Raw genomic sequence first — 27,890 nt, 5'->3', positions numbered from 1 at the left:
CTGGAAGTTAGTGCACAAACTGTCAGAATAGCTTGGAACTCTGAATTAACCTCATATCTTTGTATGTGCCTAGATTAACTTTCACAAAACACTACACAGCACAGGCTAAAACTTGTCCAAAATCACACAGTACAACTGTGCAGGAAAAAACAGGAATAGTACCTAGATCACCTAAGTCACTGTACTGTGCCTTAACCAAAAGACAATAAAGTAGCATATATAGAAAGCCTGTGCCATTGATGGGGGATACATTATTGAGATCACAGCAAATGGTAAAATCCACAAATACTGGGGAGGGTGTTCCCAAAACAAAACAATTCAATTTTTCACATAAAATGTTGCAATATATTAATATTTACATGTAATAATGTAATAAACAAATGTAATATCTAAAATTTCCAGATACTGCATCATTGCAACTTCAATTTTCCTTTTAACTGTCAGGCTCCTTTACTAGCGGACACTGAAAAAGCATGCATCATATGTTTGGGCTGGTACGGGGCAGCACACCCTGAATATGCAAACCCACAGACAGCAAACCTGCAAATGGCAAAGGTTTCCTGTATATGGGTAAATATCAGAAGTGGAAAAGAATATCATGATATAGGTCTTGGCTTATAAATAGTGGGAAAAAATTGATGTCCTTGTCAGAGCCTTTTTACACTTTGAAAGGTAGCAGTATTTCAAAATAGTGTTAAAATACAATTTATATTCCTCTGCCTCTGAACTCTTTTAACAGGATTTAGCCAGCTGTTTTAACTAAATAAAATAAAGTGTTTACAGATAGAGGTCGAGATATTTAATCATTGCAGTCTCTCAGGGTATGTCTACACTACCACCCTAGTTCGAACTAGGGTGGTAATGTAGGCAACCGGAGTTGCAAATGAAGCCCGGGATTTGAATTTCCCGGGCTTCATTTGCATATAGCCGGGCGCCGCCATTTTTAAATGTCTGCTAGTGCGGACTCCGTGCCGCACGGCTACACGCGGCACGGACTAGGTAGTTCGGACTAGGCTTCCTATTTCACAAGGAGTAACGGTAGTTCGGAATAGGAAGCCTAGTTCGAACTACCTAGTCCATGCCGCGTGTAGCCGCGGGGCACAGAGTCCGCACTAGCGGACATTTAAAAATGGCGGCGCCCGCTATATGCAAATGAAGCCCGGGAAATTCAAATCCTGGGCTTCATTTGCAACTCCGGTTGCCTACATTACCACCCTAGTTCGAACTAGGGTGGTAGTGTAGACATACCCCCAGATAGATAGATATAGTAAGGGTGATCATATGTGAAAAAGTATAGGGCACTCATGTAGCATACCTATCGGAGGTAATGGGCTTCCTGCACAAGAGATGCTGTCCTTATACATAATTATTTGATATAAGCCAACACAATAGATATTTACTTTGTAAGCCAACATCATAGAATTCTTCCAAATGAACATGAGCTTCCTTATTGATTTGACCATGTAGATATCAGCAGTAGATGTTAAATACTCCAATTCAGCAAAAAACTTAATGGTGTGGAAAACTTTAAGTGTGTGTTCAACAAGCCAGGCCCTCCTTAACTAATTTGTAGTGACATATAGGTGCCCCACAGATGGCCAGCATCAGTTCCACCCATCAGAGACCCTTCAAATGCTATACCACTCTCTTGATTTGACTGCCTTGTCATAAAGTAATTTATTATTATACATATCTCAAAGACATAATCTAAAGTCCTAGATCATAATTCAAAACACCTCTTTTGGCAACCCATTCTGTTGTCTTTTGTCACTTTCAAATCTTCTTCAGTCTCCAATTTCCCTTCAAATGGAGGGTTCCTGGTTTATTCCCATTATCCCTAGTAGAGTGTCCACCCACCCTGTGCTTAATAAAATCTCATATCTCTCCTGTGTTCTTTTCCAGCTTCCTGTTCCTTGTACATGGGAGTGGCCACAAAGCCTCAAAGCCTTTCTCTGTGGCCTTCCTTCACCCCTGCATTCATGAACATTGGCGGTACTCCCTCTCCCACTCTGGTAGTAGTTGGGTTCCTTCAACCTCACTTTTCTCCCAGTTCCCTGCCCCTTATATAGGATGATATGGGTACTCCTTAGCTCTTCCTCTGGCTCTGAAGTGTCCACATCCACTTATCCATATTTCTGACTTGTTTCCAAGACTGTTTATATATCTCCTGAACCCTAATCAGGCCTACCCATAACACACTTGTACAGTCACCTTGTACACTGGCTTAAGTCCAGCCCTATTTAACAAAGCAATTAAGAACATACTTGAGTCATATTTCAACTTCAATGAGACTTAAGAACATGCTTCAAGTTAAGTATTTGCTTAAGTACTATAATGAATTGGGATCCCGAGGAGTAATGTGGATAGTATATTTTATGACAGGATAAAGTTGATCATCTCTGCTTGTATTTTAATATATTTTTCCCATATGAAAACTTATTTTAAATGTATAATTTACTGCATGAATCATAGTAAATAAAGTATCAAAACCTGTTCCAGTTCTAATATAATGTACTAACACCATTAACTTTGTAATACACTCTTTTTCTCCACAAAACAAGGCTTTGGAAAAACAACTGAAATGAAGAATACCACAGGCTAAGACTTCAACTTGGAACTTTCTTAGAAAAAAAATATGGCTATGTTTCTTGGGTATGATTTTTAGGAGATTCAATTGTTATTAATTGCTTCTTCAATTATTTTCTACAGCAATTATTCTTGAAGAACTTGGTGAAAATTCATCTACATTTCTTTCATACCTCAAAAAGTTCCATAAAAAAGAATTTGTCAGTTTAAAAAAAAGATGAAAATTTAGTATTGTACTGTTCTTTTCTTTGCAGTTTTAAGCATAGTCATTTGACTCCCTCTTAACCTTCTTTAAGTGGAAGGAAAGAAAATTATTAATACTTACCACCACCAAGAGTGCAAGAATCCTGGGGGCTCCCCCAATGTGATGTTTTTTTCCCATCTTATCTAAAAGGAACAAAAATCAAGTATTTTATGCTTTTCCATTCAGTCTGAACAAGATATGTTAACTAAGCTACTAAGATAGAAAAGAAAATACATGATCAAGCAGTTGGAAAAGTATGTATCATCTGGAATTTGGGATGGCCACATAACTTAACATATCTTACCACCATGTACTCAGCATTTGTCATATATTTTGCAGAAAACCTATTTTAGACATGTTTTATGATGTTTTTAACATTCTGATTGGTACTACAATTTTTATCATTCTGCACTTCTGCTAGATGTTTTACTAAGTATAACTGTACAGGAATAAGAGAGAAATTAAAAATTATACATTTAAAATGCCAATACAATTATATACAGTGCACATGAGTCAGAGAATTTTAAGAAAAACTCAAGATGCTACAAGAGTAATCTTAATGACATAGCAGGTGGCAGTCTTCCCTCCAGTCTTCCCTCCAGGTCCAAATTGCACTAGTGTTTAACCAGATAATAACATTGTAGTGTTAGAGGTAACTGATATTCAACACCTTAGGGTATGTCTACATGAGCTCGTTAGTTCGAGCTAGGTAGGGTAATTAGGGCAAGCAGATTTGCAAACGAAGCCCGGGATTTAAATATCCCGGGCTTCATTTGCATGTTCCCGGGTGCCGCCATTTTTAAATCCCCCTTAGTCCGAACTCCGTGCCCGCAGCTACACGCGGCATGGAGTAGGTAGTTCGAATTAAAGATTAAAGAAGGGTTCTGTGAGAAAATTCCATTACAGTAATATTTTATTATTTTAAAAAAAAACTGTACACATTAAATGTGATTTTTGTTTTTAAATATGTGCAATTAAACTAAATGTTGATCTAATGACCTTGTTTAGCATTTGTTTATTATTATCCTTACTTATTTGTGGTCTACTTTTTCAGCTCCATATATGACTGTTATTAGGGGTTCTGCAAAATTATTTTGCATTTAAAAGAGTTCTGTGGCCAAATAAAATTGGGAAACACTGGGCTACAGGGACCTGATGACTGGTTCCAGGAGCCACATGGAGCTGGGGTAGGTAAGGAGCCTGCTTAGCCCCAGGCCCCACTGTGCCGCTGATTGGCATTTTAACAGGTCAGTCGGCAGTGTCAACCTGAGCCATCAGGGTTACTTTTCAACCAGAAGTTCCGGTTGGAAAACGAATACCTAGCAACCATACTGTGACAGAACCTAAGGAGATTCTAGGACTTAATGGCTTGTGAATCTCAGTTCTTTTAAAAAAAAATCCTTTAAAGAACATCATATCACAAAATCTGGGAGAGCTTAAAAAAAAATCCTTAGGACAGGAGTCTCAAGCTCCTGGCATGTGGGCCAGCTCCGATGGATTCCTGAGAAGGTTAGTGGGAAGGGGAGCCTGTCTGTTACCAGGCCCAAGTTCCGTCCTTTCCCATCACCATGTCCTCTCCCTCCATGACATCCTGTCTCTCGAGCATATGGTTTTAAGGATCATTGGTGGGGCCTTGGCACTGCACAGCATCAGTGGTCATACACACACACCCCACTTGCCACAGCGGGAGGAGTCATGAGCAAGCAGAGTGTAGTTAGCACATCCACCCAGTTTCCATCCTCTTCCCCCACAAGGCGATGGTGGGAAGGGGAGGGGCTATGAGGCTGGTAACAGACAAGCTCCCCACCCGGCCTGCTGAGAGTGCCAGGCTGGAATGCACAATCACTCCAGTCAGGACTGGTGCCTGGGCTGGGAGTTTGCATCTATGCCTTAAGACATTATTTTAAGGACTTACTGATTACAATGTCAAATATCCAGATATCCTTTTTAAATTTCCCTTTCTCAATTTTGTCCTAATACTTAATAGTTCCACTTCCTTGTACAGCTTTAAATAATGTCTCTCAATCATTGTTGTATACATTCTTTAAATAGTTATAGACAGTTAGTCACCCTTAGCTAAGTTATAGACATTTCATTCTTTTAAGGACAAATTCTTAGCCTCACAACTGTTCTAAATTATTTTGACTTTGAATAGCCACAGGGACTATTATATTTTATGGGAACTGCTAAAACACATGAGTGCACTAGCCATGCCTTTTTCTCCTGCCATGCCTCCTAAATTGGAACCAGAAAAGAAAGCAATGCCTCCTATTTAGCCTGCAAATCCTCTCCAGCATAAGAATCCTCATTTGGCCTGATCTGGAGGGTTTTTAGTCTCATTGCACCTATGAATAAAAACAAAAAGGACAAAGTATGGTGGGAGAATCTATGCCTTCCTCTTCCCTTAGGGTATGTCTACACTAGCTTGTTAATTACAGGCAGTCCCTGGGTTACGTACAAGATAGGGACTGTAGGTTTGTTCTTAAGTTGAATTTGTATGTAAGTCGGAACTGGTACATATTGTAGGGGAAACTCTAGCCAAACATTTGTCCAGAGCTCAGTTTTATTCTCACACCTCACTTCCCTCAGTCCTTTATTCTCAAGCTGAGGTGTCTGCTGAGAAAAGCCGTCCCGCGTCTCCCTGGTCTGCTGGGGGGGGGGCGCTAGCTTCACGTCTCCCTGGTATGCTGGGGGGAAGCAGCTAGTATGGGGTTGCCTCACCCCGTTTGTAAGTAGGGATCCGATGTAAGTCAGATCCATGTAACCCAGGGACTGCCTGTAATTAAATCCCGGGCTTCATTTGCAACTCTGGTCGCCTCATTTGCCTACCTAGCTCGAATTAACAAGCTAGTGCAGACATACCCTTATAAATTAACAGTCCAGCTCACTTCATTTTTCTTGCTCTTCTCTCAGGGTACATCTACATGGCAACACTATTTTGAAATAACTAGCCCTATTCCAAAATAACTTAGACTGCCTCTACACAGCAGGCAGTTATTTCGCAATAGTGTCAAAATGCTGTCAAGCTGGAGGACTTTTTACTCTAACTCCTGTAACCCTCATTGTACGAGGAGTAAGGGAAGTCAGAGGAAGAGTGCTCTATTTCAAAATAAGTGGGGTGTAGATGCTCCCTATTTCAAAATCAGCTATTTCATAATAAGATACGTAATTAGGAGTTAAGCCCTGCACTGTAGACACACCCTCATTGTCCTCTACTATGTCACTATATTTCTCATAGCAAGGTGTTCAGAACTGAATGCAGTGATTCAGATGCTGCTGAACAAAATGTACATAGAAAAAAGTCTATCTTGTGATACAGAGATTCATCATATGTACCCCAAAACTGAATTGGTATTTGGACAGCCATATTTCATTGCAAATTGATATCTAATCTCCTATCCACTATCATTTTCTTGTCTCTTTCATCATTTCTGCTTGTCAGGATTCTCTGCCCCACTGATTTATCTGTGTTTTGGATTATTTCCCTTTCAAATATATTAGTGTACAGTTTACAAGGTGAATCATATTTTATTATTTTCAGCCTTGATCTCTAATCTTTCTATAAAAGCGACGAGGAGTCCTGTGGCACCTTATAGACTAACTGAAGTGTAGGAGCATAAGCTTTCGTGGGCAAAGACCCACTTCGTCAGATGCATGTAGTGGAAATTTCCAGAGGCAGGAATAAATATGCAGGCCAGGATCAGGCTGGAGATGATGAGGTGATCCAATCAAGGAGGATGAGGCCCACTTCTAGCAGCTGATCTGGAGGTGTGAATTCCAAGAGAATAGAAGCTGCTTTTGTAGTTAGCAAGCCATTCACAGTCTTTGTTTAATCCAGAGTTGATTGTGTCAAACTTAAAGATGAACTGTAGCTCAGCAGTTTCTCTTTGAAGTCTGGTCCTGAAGTTTTTTTGCTGCAGGATGGCTACTTTTAGATCTGCAATTGTGTGTCCAGGAAGATTGAAGTGTTCCCCTACAGGTTTTTGTATGTTGCCATTCCTAATATCAGATTTGTGTCCATTGATTCTTTTACGTAGGGACTGTCCTGTTTGGCCGATGTATATAGCAGTGGGGCATTGTTGGCACATGATGGCATATATTACGTTGGTGGATGTGCAGGAGAATGTACCAGTGACAGTATGGCTGATCTGGTTAGGTCCTGTGATGGTGTTGCTGGTGTATATATGTGGGCAGAGTTGGCACCGAGGTTTGTTGCAAGGATTGGTTCCTGAGTTCGAGTTATTATGGTGCGGTGTGTAGTTGCTGGTGAGAATATGCTTCAGGTTGGCGGGTTGTCTGTGGGCAAGGACCGGCCTACCTCCCAAGGCCTGTGAGAGCGAGGGATCATTGTCCAGGATGGGCTGAAGATCGCTAATGATGCGTTGGAGAGGTTTTAGCTGGGGACTATAGGTGATGGCCAGTGGTGTTCTGTTGGTTTCTTTCTTGGGCTTGTCCCGTAGCAGGAGGCTTCTGGGTACACGTCTGGCTCTGTCAATCTGTCTCCTCACTTCCTCGGAAATTTCCACTACATGCATCTGACGAAGTGGGTCTTTGCCCACGAAAGCTTATGCTCCTACACTTCAGTTAGTCTATAAGGTGCCACAGGACTCCTCGTCGCTTTTGCAGATTCAGACTAACACGGCTACCCCTCTGATACTAATCTTTCTATGTCACTTTATTTTACTTAAATCTTGTAATAATTGTGATTTACCACAATATAGTATCTTCTATCAATGCCATCAATGTGATGTTTACTTCTTCTTGTGCAACATTATTAAAGAAGATAAAAGAAGCCCACAGACTCTTTCAGTATTTACCAGATACCGCACACCAGTTCAATCTTAGTATTTATCAGGGCTGCCAATGGGGGCAGGGAAAGGAACAGTTGTGCCATGGTATGGCAATTAAAAAGGGTCCGGGTCTCTGGGTCATTTAAACTGCTGTTGGAGCCCCACACAAGATATAGACAGCTTTTCCAAAATTCAAATGTCACATCCAAAATATTCCTTTCATCCACTCACTTCGAAAATCTACCATAGAAACAAAACAAGCAACTTTTTATCTTGCAAAATGTATTTCTTATAAACAAACACTGTTTTTGCAAACAGTAATTATCCTGTTATTTTTTTTAATTTTCTCTTTTCCACCATTTTTCCACCAGTTTACTAGAGAGAGAACTTAACTGCTAAAAACACTCTTTTTTTAAAAAATAAACCAGTTACTCACCTTTTGTAACTGTTGTTCTTTGAGATGTGTTGTTCATGTCCATTCCAATCAGACGTGTATGCATGCGCATGCACAATAGCCAAAAAATTTCTCCCCTAGCAGCTAGCCGTAGGGTCGGTCTTGGTGTCTTGGTGTCCCCTGAAGTAAAGCTGAAATGACAGCCAATATAGAGCCCTGCCAAACCTACCCCTCCTCAGTTCCTTCTTGCCGACTACTCTGACAGAGTAACAATGTTGGACACGAACAACATATCTCGAAGAACAACAATTAAAAGGCGAGTAACCGTTTTTTTCTTCGAGTGATTGTTCATGCGTATTCCAATTAGGTGACTCCCAAATCCAAAATCTAAGAAGCGAGGTTGAAGTTCTTCACTGATTGTAGCACTGCCCTCCCAAAGACTGCATTGTCTCTAGATTGCTTCGTAATAACATAGTGTGCAGAAAAAAGTATGTATCGAGGACTATGCTGGTGCCCCGCAGACCTCCAGGGTAGGAAATTGGGCAAAGAATGCAATGCAGGAAGCCTGGGCCCTGATAGAGTGCGCTGTAAGCAGAGGTGGTGGTATCCCCACAAGGCCATAACACTTACGGATACAGGATACTATCCATGAAGAAATACATTGAGAGGATATTGGCTGGCCCTTCATGCTATCCACAATTGCCTCAAAAAGCTGAGGTGACTTTCTAAATGGACTTGTTCTGTCAGCGTAAAAGCACAACACTCTACGCACATCAAGAGAATGGAGGCTTTGCTCCTTATCACTAGAATGTGGCTTTGGGTAGAAAAGAGGCAGAAAAATGTCCTGACTCATGGAAACTGGAGACAACCTTTGTTAGAAATGCTGGATGTGGGTAGAGCTGCATTTTCTCCTTATAAAAAATTGTATGCAGGGGCTCAGACATTAGGGCTCTGAGCTCAGAAACTCTCCTTGTGGAGTTTATTGCAACTAGAAACACCAGCTTATAGGAAAGGTAGAGTAAAGGGCAGTGGCCAGTGGTTCAAAGGGGAACCCTGTTGTACTGTCCAAATGGAGAATCGCTGCCTTTCCAGCATGGTCTTTCCAGCTCTATAGCTACTCTCTCATAATCAAGCTAGGTGTGTATGGTAGGTGACCTGTAAAGCAGAGTAAGTGAAGACCCCAAAACATGCAATCTCAATTGCCAAATAACTGTTACTTAGCAAAGGTATAGGTGAGTTCACCAGGGTTCCACACAGCGTGCCAGCTTTGAAATGTACAAGACTCTTGTACATTTCAAAGTTGGCCGTGGCTGCGCCCCTGCCCCCTTCCATGGAGCCAGCACAGCACCCCTCCTCTTCTCTCCCCTTGCTGCCTTCTTGTATTAGAGACAGTAAGGGGTGGGGAGGAAGTGACTAGTCAACTCGTGTGTCGACTATCCGATAATCTTTTATCACCACCGGGGGCTCTTGTGCATTTCAAAGCAGAAGTGCCCATATAGAGCTTGGGGTCAGCAGGGGATTCCACTCTGGCCCCAGGCTCCACGCAGCGTTCCAACTTTGAAATGTGCAAGAGCCCCAGCGGAGACACTTGTACATTTCGAAGTTGGCCACCACTGCGCCCCTGCCCCCTTTCATGGAGCCAGAGCAGCACCTCTCCTCTTGTCTTCCCTTGCTGCCTTCTTGTATTAGAGACAGTAAGGGGTGGGGAGGAAGTGACTAGTCAACTCGTGTGTCAACTATCCGATAATCTTTTGCTTATCAGATAGTCGACTAGTAGATTAGTTGCTTACATCCCCAGTGCAGAGGGGAACACTCTAACACCTATTCTACAACAACTAACTGCTAACTAAGACTGTTAAACTAAGAAGAATACACAATTTAAAACTATATTCAGAAGAATGAGACAAGCACTAATCAGTTTGCAAAGCAAGAGACAAGAAAGGGAAAGCTCTAGCTACCATCACTCGCATTGAGAGGAACAGATGACGATGGGTCAGAAGCAGCCTGTATTTGCAGCCATTTCAGCGCCACTCAAGGAGGCACCAAGACCAACCCTGCTGCTAGGGGAAAAATTTTCTGGCTACTGTACACATGTGTGCACACATGCCTGATTGAAATGCACATGAATAAGCATTAGAAGAACAACAAAAAGTTCTACCAGAAATTTGCTTCTCTAGTCTTCCAGCAGAAAGCCAAATATCCAGTACTGTTCAAAGTTATCATAAATAAAATAAATGTATTACCATTTGGATCTGTTTTACCTGGGACAACTGATTTTGAGATATGGAAATTTTCCAAGTTATTACCTTATCTGATCTTTATTCAATGCCATTTTTCCAAGCTCTTTTTTATTTCCCCCTTGTCAAACTTCTTTTCTTGTTCAAGAGAGATTTTAAAAAGGAGTTCAGTATTTCTGACACACAGGACATTTTTTCCTATCATAGATAAAAGTTGCTGAAAAAATTAATTTACCTGAATTGTCAAAAAAGTTTCAGAGTCCTTTAATGAAGACTCTAAAAACACAATTTATAACCATGGGATAAAAACAAAAGTACCATCAGGAGTTAAAAATTAGTTAAGCAATAGGATACAAGTAGTTATAATATATAATTGCTTCTTCAAATTAAGAGAAGTTGTTAATAGCTTATCTTAAGGATATGTACTGAAACCAGTCTTGGTCAACATTATCTGTGGTGTATATACAACAGAGACAGAGTCTGGAAATATATGGTGGTGTAGTAGGAAACATTTCATTGCCATGTGTTTGGAATGGCTGCATTCTCCAATGATGGTGAAACCATGAGTAAGTTATTCAGGTCATCCCAAATAAGTACTAATACAATAATGAATTCCCTTACTGCCATATCTGTTACAGGAAACAAGTGGGATCTTTATGTGGCGGAAGACAGGGAGGTAAGGGGTACAAATCTCATCAGTGAATTGTTGGATGAAGCTGGGAGTACCTTGTGCCAAAGAACTATGACCATCTGGTTAGCACAGACTTAAAAATCCAAGTTTATCAGTATAAGATGAAAACCACAGGGTTTTTTTATTTTTTAAAACACATACAGTTATTCTATTTGTACACATTATTAAAATTGGAAAGAGAAGAAAACAATTGGAAACGTACCTCTGATAAAAATGTCTGGGCAGATTTCTGTGCTCCTACATGGAGCAGATATTCATATACATACAGTGCTAACCTGGAAAATGAATGAACAAAAGGTATTCAGTATAGAAAATCTGAATGTTCTTTGCTCTGTTTTGGTTTGTTGCTCTTTTATTACAAATAGTCTCAGAAATTAACATACTGAAATAAACTATGTATGCTTCATTGCAGCAAATATCATGTACTAAAAGTGTCAGATCTACTATTATCTCAATTCTTAATTTTTAAACTAGAGTATGTGGGTCAATCATAGCAGAGCTGTTTAAATAGCACTTAACAAAATATTATTAAAAAAACAAATTAGTCTATGTCAATATTTTAATGATATTTTGGACAGATGCCCAGTTAGCTCATAGCATTTCAGTTACTGCTGCTCCATATTTACCCATACCAAGCCAAGGCTACAGTAAAAAAATACAACATATCCATAAATTATAAGCAACACTGAATTTTTTTAAAGCAAATTTTTACTTGTGGAAGGTATCAAACTGTTAGCACCCTTGGCCAATATCCTTTGTTTACTTACAGAACGTGTAAATCACAGACTGCAGCAGTAAAAGCATCCTTCGCTTAATCAATAATTAATGCACCCCCAGTTCTGTTGTGGAGGTTACCATCTCCTTAGGGGAAAGTGTGAATTAATCTTAAAATTCACTGAGTCCCTTGTATTTCTACTGAGATTGACATTAAAGGTGTCAGTTATGGTCATAGCTCTGGAATGAGCTCCACAAAAGTATACCTCCAGTCATGCAGATCACCACTGAAATCAATGAAGCTCTATGCAGAGCTCATTGCGTAATTGGGACAGGTTTTGCAAATACCTGTGCACTAAAACTAGGGCTGAGAACACTGTCTCACATAGTTCACTGAACAAGCATGAAATGGCAAAGTTCAGGCCCTAATAACATATAACTGAATTTGCATCAGTGATCTACTAATAAAAGGCTTTCTCTTCCACTACCTTTTCCCAAACAAATCATTCCTCTGCATAACCCTTCTTTTTTCCTCACAATGCAGCAGTTTAAGATCTTTCCGGTATATGTTTCTTTTTTTACATCTCTCCTGTAAAAACTGCTCTGCACAAAACTTGTATCTAAAATGTCTCCTCCCAAGAAAGGGAAGGGAGTTTGTCTAGTACGCTGAATAGACAAATAGAATATATTTCTCAAACTGAAAAAATGACTTTTTCATTCTGCATGCAATCTGAGAATTTGAACTAAATGCTGTCACTTTTTAAAAGATTTATATTAAAAATATGATGTTACTAAAAAGAAGATACAAATGAGAGACAAAGTCTGCTACTGCTCAGAACAGTTCATGTTGCCATTTGGTCAGCTAATAGTCAGAACCTGGAAAGGCACTAAGAGCTTGCTACAGTAATTAATAGTCTATAAAATAAGAAAATGTGAAATGTAAAATACGAAACTGTGAAATATAAAATACAAGAAAGGAATTCCAAATTACAGATTTTCCTTCATTCATACTTTGCTCGTAGTAGAGGGCTGTGTCTACACTGGCATGAATTTCCGGAAATGCTTAAAACTGAATACAGGCAGACCCCGGGTTACGTACAAGATAGGGACTGTAGGTTTGTTCTTAAGTTGAATTTGTATGTAAGTCGGAACTGGTACATATTGTAGGGGAAACTCTAGCCAAACATTTCTCCAGAACTCAGTTTTATTCTCCCACACCTCACTTCCCTCAGTCCTTTATTCTCAAGCTGAAGTGTCTGCTGAGAAAAGCCGCTCCGCGTCTCCCTGGTCTATTGGGGAGGGGCGCTAGCTTCGCGTCTCTCTGGTCTGCTGGGGGGAAGCAGCTACTGCGGGGTTGCCTCACCCCGTTTGTAAGTAGGGATCCAATGTAAGTCGGATCCATGTAACCCGGGGACTGCCTGTACTATTCCGTTTTCAGTTTTTCCGGAAAAGGAGCGTCTACATTGGCAGGCTGCTTTTCCGGAAAAGCCCTTTTTCCGGAAAAGCGTCTGTGGCCAATGTAGACGCGCTTTTCCGGAAAAGAGCCCTGATCACCATTTTCGCGATCGGGGCTTTTTTCCGGAAAAGACTACTGGGCTGTCTACACTGGCCCTTTTCCGGAACAGTGCTCCGGAATAAGGACTTATGCCCAAGCGGGAGCAGAATAGTTTTTCCGGAATAGCGGCTGATTATGTACAGTAGAGCATCGTTGCTTTTCCGGAAATTCAAGGGTCAGTGTAGACAGCTTGCAGCTTATTCTGGAAAAGCGGCTGATTTTCCAGAATAAGTGGCCCAGTATAGACACAGCCGAGGAGACTGAATACTCTATCTCCTATATTATGCACAAAACTATAGACTTGATTTTCCCTGTATGTTTTAACGAAATAAGGCCATTCCCCAAAAGGGAAAGAAATGAACTTCTGATAAAAATAATCAGGATAACTTTACACCTAAAAACATCTTTAAAATATTTCTGCACTGGTCCTTCAGAGACACAGAAGCTTTTTTACTTCATTGTTTTTTGTTTAAAAAAAGCATAATCTCTGTTGGATTAATCCACAATTTGAATACAAAAGGATTGATATGAGAATATTCCTTCTCCCATTACAGAGAAAAACAGGAAAGCACAACAACCAAAAGTTTATTGACGATACATCAGAATCATAATACTACCATATACCCAAAGCTTCAGCAAATATTGTACAAAAGTATCTAACATACACTGTAAGGATGTTAAAATTTGTGTATTTGTGTAAACGTGAAACCACTGAAATTTTTAGCAGTTACAGGTTTACACACAGGGAGCGCAGGTGCGTGCTGATACTTGCGGGGAGCCAGCTTCCCCCAAGCACCAGCTCCCACATGCCCCCCATGCTGCTGCCTCTGTAGGAAGCAGCAGGGGGAGGGGAGAGGCTGCTCCATGGGAGCCGGCATGCATGGCAAGCCAGCTTAAAAGCCTGCCCCCCGTCCCGTCTGCCCCCTCATGCACTGCTGCCTCTGTGGGAGGCAGCTGGGGAGAGATGAAGGCAGGTGGCTCCAGGAGCTTTAAGCCAGCTTCCCACAGGTATCAGAGGCAGCAAAGGGTGTGTGTGTGTGCATGAAACAGTTAAGATTAACCAATAAGCCTGGTCTTATTGGTTAATCATGTAAAAGACTACACGCTAACATCTCTAATACAACATAGTACTTTAATACCTACAAAAAATGTAAATCTCATACAAGACTCCTCTGCAAATTAGAATAAGGAGCTTATAATAATTCAACAAACTCTCTGAGATGAAATGCAGGTATTACATCGTGGTTTAAATTATCAATATGCAAAAACACATTGTCTACATGAAAACCATATTCAGGTTTCAAGGGAAGAACATATAAAAAATCCCTGATACTAGGTCTAAAGAAGACTCAGCTGTGGGAAACTCAGGGTAGTATCATATTTAGTGAATGACTGCAGAGTCCCACAGGTAGAAAAGTCTAAGATTGTGGTAATCATCCGGTCAATTGGGATCAATTGGTTGATCCTGAACGGCATTCAGCAGGCTCCTTGCCTGCTCTGGCCCCATGCACTTGCATGTTCCTGGGAGTAGCCAGTGTAGCCCTATGTGTGTGTTGGGGGAGACGGGGAGTGGAGCCTCAGCGAACTGCTCCTGACTGCAAGCACTGCCCCCCCCCCCCCCAACTCCCATTAGCCAACAATGGGAAACTGGCAAACTGGAGCTGACTGAGGCTGTACTAGCAGAGAGGGGCGGAATGTGGAGCCATGTACCCCCTCAACCTCCACCTCCGAGGCCACCAGGGCTTGTTGGCCCCTTCTGGGAGCAGCATGTAGAGCCCTGCACAGATACAAAAGTTCTCCTGCAGCTAGAAATCAGTATCCACTGCTCCACAGGACTCTGCTTCTATGAGACGCTGTGGTCAAAGGAGAGGAATGCAGTGCCGCCATCCTCAAAAGCCAGCTCCACACCCCCCCCCCCCTCCCCCCCGCAAAGCTGGAAGCTCTTCCCAGCCATGTAGCTGCCCCACTCCCAGTCACATCAGCTGTCCGGGATCGTATAGCCCCGCTGCTAGTAGGGCTGGGAGTGATACAGCCACAAGACTAGGAGGAGATGTCATCTTGTGGTGTTGGCTCCTGGGAGCAGTGGCACATGCTCTTCTCTTTTGGTTGCAGCATCTCCAGGAGTAAAGCCCTGTGTGTCAGCAGATACTGATATCTACCCGCATATAGACATTTGTATCCATGCAGGACTTTAACATGGGGCCAGAGAAGGCGTGGAGCCTGCCTCGGCCTTGTTGCACCAGCAACCTGTAGCCGCCGGTTGTAAGTGCCACTCTGTAGGAGCACACACCACAGACTCCCAGAGCCAGCATCTCCTTCTGCACCCCTGCACGAGCTCTGATGGGGGGGTCAGGAGTGTAGGAGAAGGTGCTTGCTTTGGGAAGGCTGTCAGGGGTATAATAGGAACTACTGTCTCTAGGAGCAGTCTCAGGGGTACAGAAGGGAGTGCTGACTCTCGGAAGGGCCTCGGGGTGCAGAAGGGGGTGCATGGGGTCTTGGAGCTTGGGTTGCCCTTAAATTCTGAAAGTGGTCTTGGGCATAAAAAGGTTTGGAACCACTGGTCTAGGACCAATTTAGAGGAACAGGGTCCTTGAACAGAAGTGAAAAATGAGAAAAAGCACATACTAATCCAATTGGTTCTTATTATCTCTAAATTTTTTCACATTCCTTATTGCTCTTCTGTCAGGAAGTCTTTAGGAAAGTTAACAACATTATAAATTCAACCAAAAATAAATGTATTTGCCTCAGAGATAAAAAGAAAAATAATACTGTTTTCTGCATTAGCCACAACAGAGGGATCAACAAAAATTGATGCTCAGCGGAAAGACAGTGAAGAAATCAGAAAAGGTGTAATACAGTGCTATACCACAACAAGGGGGGTTAAGGGAGTAATGACTACAACTACAGAATGAAGAAAAAGGAGATTAAAATGGATATAATCTAGGTATATAAAATTAACAGACAGATAAACAAGTAGATTAATGTTCTGGATTGGTGTCTGAGAATAGAACAATGGGACAAACTTTGCCTCAGAAGTTCCCGAACCAAATGTGATTTTTACAAGGAATGTCTTTACTTGACAGACAAGTGTAATGAATGGACTACCAAACAGGATGATAGTAAATACCTAGGCTGTGGTAAAGCAAGGTGACTAGCACAGCTTCTCTCCAACCTAAAACATTGTGCAGCAAATTTTTATATAGGCCAGGTTTTTCTCAGATTTAGTCTCAGTTATGACAGGCATAGTGTCTCAAAGTCTTTTGGTGTCATTCAGCTTGATAACATAGCAACCACCATACATTGATCAACAGTGTCAGAGGTTTGCTGATATATCTTTTCTATGAATTTTAGATTATTTTTCTAGATATCCTCAATGCTGCAATTTTGCTACACTAACTTATTTTGAAATAATAAGTCCTGCAATAACTTATTTTGAAATAGCGTGTCCACACTTACAGGGAAAACTTCAAAATTAGTCTTTGAATGATTCTGGGGAGTAGTTATTTCGAAATAGCAGTGGAGTATCCACACTACCACTATTTCAAAATAATTATTTTGAAATAAGTGTTATTCCTTGTGGAAAGCAGGAGTCATTGTTTTGAAGTAATCAACCTCTTATTTCAAAATAACAGACTTGGTAATATGGACACTCCACTTGTTATTTCAAAATAAGGGGAGTTATTTTGAAATAACTCCCTAGTGTATACCAGGGCTAAGACTGGAAAGGACTTTGAGAGTCTCTCTTCTATGCTGTGGCCTAGATTACAGGTGAGCAATAAGTGGACCCTGGGCTTGCTGCGGTTGCCAAGGTTAAACCCTGGTGGGCCACCAGATGCTTTATTCACAGCCTCTCACTGCTCCCATTAGCCAGAGTTCACCATTCCCAGCCAATGGGAACTGCAGGAAGTCGCACTTGGCTAGGCCACCACTTCTCGCAACTCCCACTAACTGGGAATGGCTAACTACAACCAATAGAAGCTGCGAGCAATCATACCTGGAGATACTCAGGTAAATAAAGTGTCAGGTGGCCCGCTGGGGACTAACCCTGCAGAACTGTGTCCAATTCGCAGGCTGCCCTTGGTCTCTAGACCATTTCTGACAGTTGTTTGTCCAACTTGTTCTTAAATACCTCCAAAACCTCCCCTTGAAGCCTATTCCAGCATTTGAATAGCCTTAGGCTGTGTCTAGACTGGCAAGTTTTTCCGGAAAATCAGCAGCTTTTCCGGAAAAACTTGCCAGCTGTCTACACTGGCCGCTTGAATTTTCCGGAAAAGCACTGATGATCTCATGTAAAATCATCAGTGCTTTTCCAGAAATACTATGCTGCTCCCGTTCGGGCAAAAGTCTTTTTCCAAAAGACTTTTGCGCAAAAGGGCCAGTGTAGACAGCATAGTACTGTTTTCCGCAAAAAAGCCCCGATCGCGAAAATGGCAATCGGGGCTTTTTTGCGGAAAAGCATGTCTAATTGGCCACGGACGCTTTTCCGCAAAAAGTGCTTTTGCGGAAAAGCATCCTGCCAATCTAGACGCGCTTTTCCGAAAATGCTTTTAACTCTTCCTGATTGCAGAGTAAGCCCATTACCTCTTGTCCTATCTTAACAGGACACAGAGAAAAATTGATCACTGTCATCTTTATAACAGTCCTTAACATATTTCAAGACAGTTATCAGATCCTCACATAGTCTTCTTTTCTCAAGACTCAACATGCCCAATTTAACCTTTGCTCTTAAGGTCTGGGTTTCTAATCCTTTAATAATTTTTCTTGCTCTTCTCTGAATTTTCTCCAGTTCATCCACATCTTTCTCAAAGTGTGGTGCCCTGAATTAGACATAGCATGCCAACTGAGGCCTCACCAGGGCTCAATAAAACTGAAAAATAAACCTTCCAGGGTTTTATATGTGACACTCCTGATAAAGCATCCCAGAGTTGTATTACCCTTTTTAGCAACTGCACTGTATAACAGGTTCATATTCAATTTGCGATCCACTATAAACCCCCAACACCTTTTCAAAAGCAATATCATCTTGCTAGTCAGTCCCCATTTTGTAGTTGAAGATTTGACTTTTCCTTCCTCTATGTAGTATTTTGTGCTTGTCTTTACTGAATTTTATCTTGTTGATTTCTGATCAATTCTCCAATTTATCAATATAATTTTGAATACTAATCCTGTTCTCCAACGTGCTTGCAAACTGTCCTAGTCTGGTGTCATCCACAAATTGTATAAGTATATTGTTCATTCCATTATCAGTCATTAATAAAAATGTTAAATAGTGCTGGACTCAAGATGGTCCCCTGCTGAACTTCATCAGATACATCTTTACAGTTCGACAGTAAACAATCAATAACTACTCTTTGCGTCCTATCTTTCAGTCCGTTTTGCACCCAGCTTGTAGTATTTTAAGCAAGACCAAGTCTCCCTACTTTGTTATAAAATTGTCATATGGAACTATGTCAAATACCTTACCAAAAGCAAGATATATCACATTTACTGCTTCCCCTGATCTGCTAGGCCAGTAATCCTGTCAAAGAAGGAAACATATGTGATAAGAAATATCGATGAAGATTCCAAAACTGAAACAATAAGGCATTCTGGTCAATTAGTCACCACCTGAAGGTATTACCAGGAAATAAACCATAATAATTCCAAGTATGTTGCAGGACCAACTTGTTAGGTAGTAGGGAAAAAAAAGCTGAAAAAGATATACGTAAGCTTAACCTAAAACAAAGCATCTGGAAATAACAAATTCCTTCATCTTCAAATCATGGGATTAGGAAGAAAACTAACTGGCTGTGTCTAGACTGGCAAGTTTTTCTGCAAAATCAGCTGCTTTTGCGGAAAAACTTGCCAGCTGTCTACACTGGTTGCTTGAATTTCTGCAAGAACACTGACTTCTTCTTACTGTCTGAAATCAGTGCTTCTTGCGGAAATACTATGCTGCTCCCGTTTGGGCAAAAATCGTTTTGCACAAAGCTTTTGTGCAAAAGGGCCAGTGTAGACAGCTCAGATTTGTTTTGTGCTAAAAAGCCTCGATCGCGAAAATGGCGATCAGCGATTTTTTGCGCAAAAGCGCGTCTAGATTGGCACGGACACTTTTCCGCAACAAGTGCTTCTGCGGAAAAGCGTCCATGCCAATCTAGACGCTCTTTTCCACAAATGCTTTTAACTTTTCCGTTAAAAGCATTTGCGGAAAATCATGCCAGTCTAGCCATAGCCACTTAGTATAAAGCAATCCATGAAAGTCTGAACATCAAAGTCTCCTAGCTTTCTAGAGGTCTGAACTCTGCACCCTGATTGAAAAATCAGTAAATGTATGCCAAATATTCTGGCATCAGCCTTTTTGGAAAGGATTCATTGAGAAAATACAAGACTATAGTGTCTTAATTTCCTTATCTTAAAATTATATTTTATCATCTCTTGTTATCACAAGATAACATTTGAAAGACAGGATCTTAGCCTACTTGCAAAGACAGACTTAAGAATTCAAAAAGGGATATCCCAAATTATAACTGTGGTACATTTCACAGCGACTAGGCAAACTATCTATATTGCTAAAACAGATAACAAAAAAAGAAATGTAAAGTAGCTTTAACTTTGGTTGTTTCCTGAAGTTCAAAGGCTAGGGTCAGAAGGTTCCACTTTCTCATGGAAACTTCCTGATAATCTAGTTGCAGACAGACAGATATAAGGCAAAAGAAAGGAAGGTTATTTTCCTTTTGCTGTATAGTCACCTGTCACAATTGAACAATATGGTTTAACTGAAGGTTATAACTAGTTATACAACCACAAGTAAGGATGTAACATCTTTAACCAGTTACCCTAGAGCAGCCCCCTGCCCACTGTAGCTAGGCTGGAGCAAGCCTCCACTCTAGACAGGGGCTGCTCTGCCTGGCCATTCGGAGCAGCCTCAGCCCAGAGCAGCCTCTGTCTGTGGTGGGCCCCGCAGGACTGGAGCAGCTCCCTGCCCATGGCAGGTGAGGAGCTGCTCCAGCCCCTACTGGTTAACCAGTTAACCATTCACATCTCTATCACAAGCTACATGGTTATACTTATAAAGGTAATGTGGCAGAGCCAAAACCTCCTGTATCTCATACTTAATTTGGCACAGTGGCAAAGTGATATTACAAGTATACTTTATGTACCTCTGGATATCCTCAATAGCTACTAGGAACCTGTTGCCTTTTTTATAAAAAATCTGCCACAAAGGAATTAATGTGATCATGAGATTTGTCATTTTATTCCTTGCGCTAGTAGATTCCTTGCATCAATAAAGCATTATGTTGTAAAAGTCTGACACCTGGCACAAAAAGTATGAAAATCAGAATATTTCAACTGTGAATATCATAGAAATTAATCTGTCACTTTTGCTATTTCTTCCCTTTTTTAATGTTACTTACTCAGGGCAAATTATGGATATAAAAACATCCTATCTGAACTTAATATTAACAATAACAAGGAAAAACTTAATACAGACTTGGACACCACTTCTTGCATCTCCCATTGGCCAGGAATGGTGATCCATGGCCAACAGGAGCTGCGAGTGGCCGTATTTGTGGCTGTGCAGGAAAATTAAGCATCTGGTGGCCAGTCAAGAAGTAGTAAGGTTGCCAGGTAGGAAGCACAAGCCTGTAAAGTCCTTGCCTACACTAGAAACTTGTCTACACTACATGGGTTACAGTAGCATAGCTTCAATGGCATGAGTATCCTTCTATAACCCTCTAGTGTAGACACATACAGAAGGGCCATAATACAGAAAAGATACATACAGAAGAGACAGGGTGGTAACTCTACCAGCCTGAATGATGGATGCTAGCTTTATTGAAAAATAATTCTAATGATCTAGTCATGTTTATAGTCGGTCAGTATGGCATCCACACTCAGGATTGTGGGGGGGTTTTTCACACTCCTGAGAACTGTAGTTACATTAACTCTTAAGTTTTAAGTATAGACATGTCCTAAGTAAATAGGTTATATTTAAAAATCTGTTAACTAGCAAATTTTAAGTGATATAGTTGACAGTGTTACTACTTTTAGAAACATGAAAAATAGTCAATTCCATCTTAGGCTGTATCATGATCAGCTAATATATTAGGAAAGGTGCCAAATCATGTGTACTGTACAGAACATAGCAATGGCCATCATACTTGTTCAGATTAATGATCAGTCTAGACCAGCATCCTGTCTTCTAACAATGGCCCAGGCCAGATTCTTTAGATGCAGGTTAGTTATTGATTGATTCATCCACTGAAGTCCAGTCCCAGCTTCTAGCAATAAGAGGCTCAGGGACACTAAGGCCATGGGATTTTGTGTCTCTGACCCTCTGGGCTAATGGCCATTGATAGACCTGTGCTCCAAGAACACTTGCTGCATGTAACAAAAGGTTTTGTTATAAAACTGTGCCTATAATAAACAAGGCAGATATTGATTAATGTCACTACAATTGAAAAATAACCAGGACATTGGATTTTGATGTTCTCCACCCCTATAATATTTGAAAAAAAAGGCAACAACAGTTAGCCAAGCTTGTTATCTGAATAGGTCTTCACTAAAAATATGTATTTTTAAATTGTGTATGTGAAGCAAGATGGTAATTGTGTTATTTTAAACTCTCCAATATTTAAAAAAAAAAAAATCAATGGCTAAATCCTACTCTTGCCTGCAACTCAGGATTAAACAAAGACTGTGAATGGCTCGCTAACTACAAAAGCAGCTTCTCCTCTCTTGGTATTCACACCTCCAGATCAACTATTAGAAGTGGGCCTCATCCTCCCTGATTAGATCCACCTCGTCATCTCTAGCCTAATTCTGGCCTGCGTATTTATACCCGCCTCTGGAAATTTCCACTACATGCATCTGACGAAGTGGGTCTTTGCCCACGAAAGCTTATGCTCCAACACTTCGGTTAGTCTATAAGGTGCCACAGGACTTTTTGCCGCTTTTGCAAATTTAGACTAACACGGCTACCCCTCTGATACATAAAAAGGACTGAGACATAGGTTAGAATGAGGGAACATAGGTTAGAATGCATTTTCCCGGTCTGAATAAAACCTTAATTCACCTCAAGTCAGTATTTACTGGGGGTTGCAGTATGCAAGCTAGTCCTTGCTCCTTAAATGAGACAACTAGTGCTAATTCTGATTTGATTCATAAGGTGGCCTCTCTTTCTAGGGCACCACCACAAAGAACTTCCATATTTTAGAAGAGTAAGTTACCTTGCATTTTAATACTGACATGATTTCTGGTGTATGTGACTCCCAGGTTATGTCTACACTGCAGGCTTCTTGCGCAAGAACCTTTTTGTGGAAGAGATCTTCCGCAAAAAGTTCTTGTGCAGGAGAGCATCCACACTGCATGGACGCTCTTGAGCAAGAAAGCTCTGATTGCCATTAACAGAATGGCCATCAGAGCACCTGTGCTTTTTCCAATAGGCTGTTTTTGCGCAAGAAACCTCTGTTGCCTGTCCACACACGCCTTTTTGCGCAAAAGCTCTTGAGCAAAAAGGCTTATTCCTCGTAGAATGAGGAATAACTCTTGCACAAAAAGCCCTCTCTTCTTAGGATTTGCTGTAAATTTTCTTGCGCAAAAACGCGCTTGTAATGTGGACACTCTGCAAGTTTTTGCACAATAACTCTGCAGTGTAGGTGTAGCCTTTGGGTGGGTTTTAAATGAGGAAACTAAACATTTGCAATGTTGTAGAAGTGTTTGTCCCTGGATATTAGAGAGACAGGTGAGGTAATATCTTTTATTGAATCAACTTTAATAAAAGGGACCAGCTTTTGTACTTACACAAAGTTCTTCAAGTCCCACGAAGGTAATCAAAGTGTTATAGCTAAATACAAGATGTAACAGACTGCAACATGTGTTAATTCCTTATGCTTGGCGATCTATTGCACCTTATATTTATCTGTGATGGTGAGAATAACTTTCCCAGATCTGAAGAAGAGTTCCGTGTAAGTTCAAAAGCTTGTCTATTTCATCACAAGAAGTTTGTTCAATAAATATCTTAATTCACCCACATACTGGAAGTATCCCGAAATAGCTATTCCACATCTATTGAAGCAGCCTGTTATTTCAAAATAGATTTTGAAATAATAGGTGGCTTATTCGGACATCCCAGTAATCCTCATTCCACGAGGGATAAGGGGCATATCGGACTTGCGCATTATTTTGAAATTTGGTGCTGTGTAGACAGCACCAAATTACGAAATAAACTATTTAGGAATTAACTTGAAATAACCCATGCAATTTGCATAGCACAAAATGAAACACCGAAACAAAATGAAATTTAGCACTTACATAGCTTTTCGCATATTGAAAGCCACAATACCCTTGAAAAGTAGATGAATAAGTGTTATCCCCATTTTATAAAGAGTGAAGCGGAAAGATTAAGGGTCTCATTTTCAAAAGTCATTAGTCACCACCAATAGGAGTTCTAGGTGTTCAGCACTATTTAAAAATCAAAATTTAAGTGACATATTCAAGGCCATATAGTGACAATGCAGACCAGAATTAGAACCCAGGTGTTTCACCTCCTGACCGCATGTTTAATTCATTAGACAAAACTGCCTCTCAAACATTAACCAAGTTGGCGACTCAAGTGAGTCAGAAGTTGTCATGATAATATCTAATTGTTATTCTTATGTTCACAAAGTAGGAATTATCACTGATTATGAATCAATTAGGAGCATAGGGGTAAAAAAGAAATATAAAGGACATAAGCTGAATTATCTCAAGATTTATAGAATACAAAATCACTAGAAGTTCCATTTACTGGCTCTTTGCACATAACATCAAAACTATCAGGTTTGCTAAGTGCCATGCATTTGCCAGCTCTATCATGCTTGTCCATAGCTCAGCTGGATTCAAAAACGTTGGCTGAGCATGGATGTGTGGAGACATTTGCCTGCAGTTCCTCCTTGTGGCTGCCAGATGCCTGCTAAGTAGGTTGCAAGGATGCATCACTCTCTTTCAGCTCCCCATGCTGTAACATAGGAACAAACGTAAGAATGGACACATTGGGTCAGACCAATGATTTAGCTAGCCCAGTATCCTGTCTTCCAACAATAACCTGTGCCAGCTGCTACAGAGGGAATAAACAAGCAATTATTAAGTGATCTATCCCGTCATCCACTTGTAGCTTTTAACCATCAAAAGCTTAGGGACACTCATAGCATGGGGTTGCATCCCCAACCATCTTTGCTAATACTAGTTGAACCTATCCTTCATGAAGTACCCTAACTCTTGTTGGAACTCAGATACATTTTTGGCCTTCACCACAGCCACTGGCAATGAGTTAAACAGATTACTGTGCTGAAAAACTTCCTGATGCTGGATTTAAACTTGCTTTTTATTACATTGCCCCCCCCCCCCCAGTTCTTGTGTTATGCAAAGAGGTAAATAACACTCCTTTATTCTCTTTGTACACATCATTCACTATTTTATAGACTTACATCATGAACCCTCTCAGTTGTCTCTTCTGGGCTGAGCAGTCACAGTCTTTTTAATCTCTTCCAAAATGGAAGCTGTTCCATACCCCTATTCATTTTTGTTGCCCACTCTATACTTTTCTCCTATTCCTATACATTTTTTAAAAAAATAAGGCAACCAGAACTACACAGTCTTCAAAGTGTGGCTGTATCATGGACTAACGATATTTACTGACTTGTAATCTGTTCTTTGCCTAATGCTTCCTAACAACTGTTGGCTTTTTTTGACTGCCACTGCACACAGAGCAGATATTGTCAGAGAAGACTCCAAAATCTCTTTTGAGGGGGAACAGCTAATTCAGACCCCATCATTTTGTGCATATAGTTGAGAATTATGTTTAAAATGTGCATAATGTTTCCATTTTCTTTCCCAGACACCCAGCTCTGTGAGATTGCTTTGTGATTCTTCACAGTCTGCTTCAGATTAAACTATCCTAAGTAATTTTGTGTCATCTACAAATTTTGCCAACTCACTGTTTTTCCTTTTTCTAGATAATTTATGAACATATGGAATAGTACTGGTCCCAGTACAGATCCTTGAGGGACCCCTCTAATTATCTCTCTCCACTGAGAAAACTGACCTTTTATTCATACCCTTTGTTTGTTGTCTTTTAACCAATTACTGATCCTACTGAATCTCAAGAGGACCGTCCCTCTTACCCCATCATTGTTTATTTCAGTTAAGAGCCTTTGGCAATGGATCTTATCAAAGGCTTTTTGAAAGTCCAAGTAAACTACATGCAGTAGATCGTCCTTTTCCTCGTGTTTGTTGAGGAATTCTAAGTGACTGGTGAGGTATGATTTACTTTTACAAAAATCATGCTGACTCTTTCTTACCATCTGCTCAGTTTCTATTCCAAAATGTCATGTTCATCTATGGATCCAAGGATTCTTTTCTTCGTTGTAGTTTCAGCCAATGTGTCTGATACATAAGTTAGGCTTTCCCGCCAGTAACTGGACTCTGGACAGCCTCTGGAGTCTTTTTTTTAATTGGTATTACATTAGTTATTCACCAGCCATCTGGTACAGACCCAGATTTAAATGACAGGTTACATGCTACAATTAGTAGTTCTGCAGTGTTATATTTGAGTTTCTGCTGAACTCTTGGGTAGATGCCATCGAGTCCTGGTGACTTATTATTTATCGGTTAGTTCCAAGAACTCCTCTACTGATCTTAGTCTGGGACAGTTCCTCACATTGTCACAAAAAAGAATGGCTCAGGTGTGGGAATCTCCCTCACATCCTCTGCAGTGGTAACCAAGGCAAACAATTCAACTAGTTTCTCTGCAATGGCCTAACTTTTCTTGAGTGCTGTTGTAGCACTTTGATCATCCTGTATCCCTACTGACTGTTTGGCAGGCATACTGATTCTGATAAACTTAAAATAATTTTGCTGCCAATTTTTGTGTCTTCTGCTAGTTGCTCTTCCGATTCTTTTTGGCCTGCCTAATTATACTTTTACACTTGACTTGCCAGAGTTTATGCTACATTCTATTTTCTTCAGTAAGATATGACTTCCAATTTTTAAAGGATATTTTTGTCTCTAACTGACTCTTTTATTATATTGGTTAGCTATGGTTGCATTTTTGTGCTCTTATGTATTTTTTAGTTAAATTTAGTGGAGATATACATTTAGCTGAGCATCTATTATGGTAATATGCTTGCAGGCATTTCACTTTTTTTAGTTCCTTTCAATTTCTATTTAACTAGCCTCCTTGTTTGTGTATAGCTCCCCTTTCTTAAGTTAAATACCATGATTGTGCTTTGTTTTTTGTCATGTTAAATTTAATTATATTGTAATTTGTATTACAAGTTGATTCAGCTATATTCACCTCTTGGACTAGATCCTGAGCACCGGTTAGGACTAAATCACAAATTGCCTCTCCCCTTGTGCAGTACAGGACCAAATGTTCCAAAAAGTCATTAACAGTGTCTAAAATTTTATCTCTGCACTCTGTCATAATATGACAAATAGCCAGTCAATATTGAGGTGGTTAAAATCCCCCATTCTTATAGGGCTTTTGGTTTAAAGCCTCTCTAATTTCCCTGAATATTTACAAGCACTGTTGTAATCCTGGTCAAATGGTCAGTAGTACGTACCTACTGCTATCTTCTTATTGTTCACTCATGGAATTTCTATCCATAGAGATTCTATAGTACAGTATGATTCATTTAAAATTTTTATTCTATTTGATTCTATACTTTCTTTCATATGTAGTTCCACTCCTCCATCAACACAACATACTCTGTCATTTCTACATATTTTATAGCATAGTATTCCATGTCCAATTGATTATAATTGTTCCACCAAGTTTCTGTGGAGCCTATTATGTCAATATTCTCATTTAACATCGAGTTCAAGTTAATCTACTTTAATATTTAGACTTCTAGCCTTTGTATGCAGATACTTATAAAATCTGTCAGTATTTCATTTTCTGTTTTCCTTTGATGTAACACAATGGGACTCTTTTTCTTTGACTGTTTTTGTTTGTTTGTTTGTTTGGATCTGTGATATATCGACTTTTATCCTCTTCTCTTTACCAGGATATCAAGTATCCCCTTTAATAAATTTTTGCCTAGGGGACGTCTCTGTCCAAACTGTGTGGTTCTCTGCATCTGTCTGCTTTCTCCCAGGCTTTAATTTAAAAACTCCTCTATGGCCTCTTTAATTTTATATGCCAGCAATACGTATGTTTGTTTTAGGTGGAAGCCAACCTTTCTGTATAGGCTCCTCCTTTCCCAAAAGATTTACTGTGAAATGGATTATCTAAATCCCTCCTCTAAATACCATTGTCTCATTCACATATTCAGACCCTGCAGTTTTGTCTAAGTAATACTGTGTGTGAAACTGAAAGCATTTCAAGAAATGCTACCATGGAGCTGCTGGACCTAAATCTTTCTTAGATGCCTAAATTTGGCCTCCAGAACCTGTCTCCTACATTCCTTACGTCAGTGGTACCTACACCATCATGGTCACTGATTACTCCTCAGTCTGCACATAAGTCTATCTGGATGTCTCGAGAGGCTGCAATCTTCTCACCTGACAGTCAATTTACCCACTCTCAATCATCCCAATAATTAACCCTTATATTTTTAATTATCAAATCCTCAATACTATTACCTGTTTCTTCCTAATCAGGTTCGTTCCTGGGAGAGGTATCCGCAATACAATAAGATACTATTGAATCATCCTAAA

At 40.3% G+C, this 27,890-nt stretch overlaps 1 protein-coding gene across 3 annotated transcripts in view; it reads right to left on the bottom strand.

Moving 5' to 3' along the window:
- SSBP2 (single stranded DNA binding protein 2) overlaps positions 1-27,890 on the bottom strand; it is a 312,621-nt gene that overhangs the window by 220,755 nt on the left and 63,976 nt on the right. For 2 of the 3 annotated variants that reach the window (XM_075932203.2, XM_075932205.2), the window contains exon 2: positions 2,912-2,973. Coding sequence is in view for 1 of the 3 variants with exons in the window: in XM_006124333.5 (XP_006124395.1) it covers positions 2,912-2,973; positions 11,145-11,217 (135 nt within the window). In the remaining 2 variants the exon portion in view is untranslated. Of the gene's footprint in view, positions 1-2,911; positions 2,974-11,144; positions 11,218-27,890 lie in introns of all 3 variants that reach the window. The other variant, XM_006124333.5, reaches the window with a different exon arrangement.

The sequence above is a fragment of the Pelodiscus sinensis genome, chromosome 6 (genome assembly GCF_052426305.1).
Source record: "Pelodiscus sinensis isolate ZL-2025 chromosome 6, ASM5242630v1, whole genome shotgun sequence".
NCBI classification, from domain to species: Eukaryota; Metazoa; Chordata; order Testudines; family Trionychidae; genus Pelodiscus; species Pelodiscus sinensis.
Note: the sequence above shows the minus strand (reverse complement) of the source record. Positions and strands in the feature narration are given on the sequence as shown.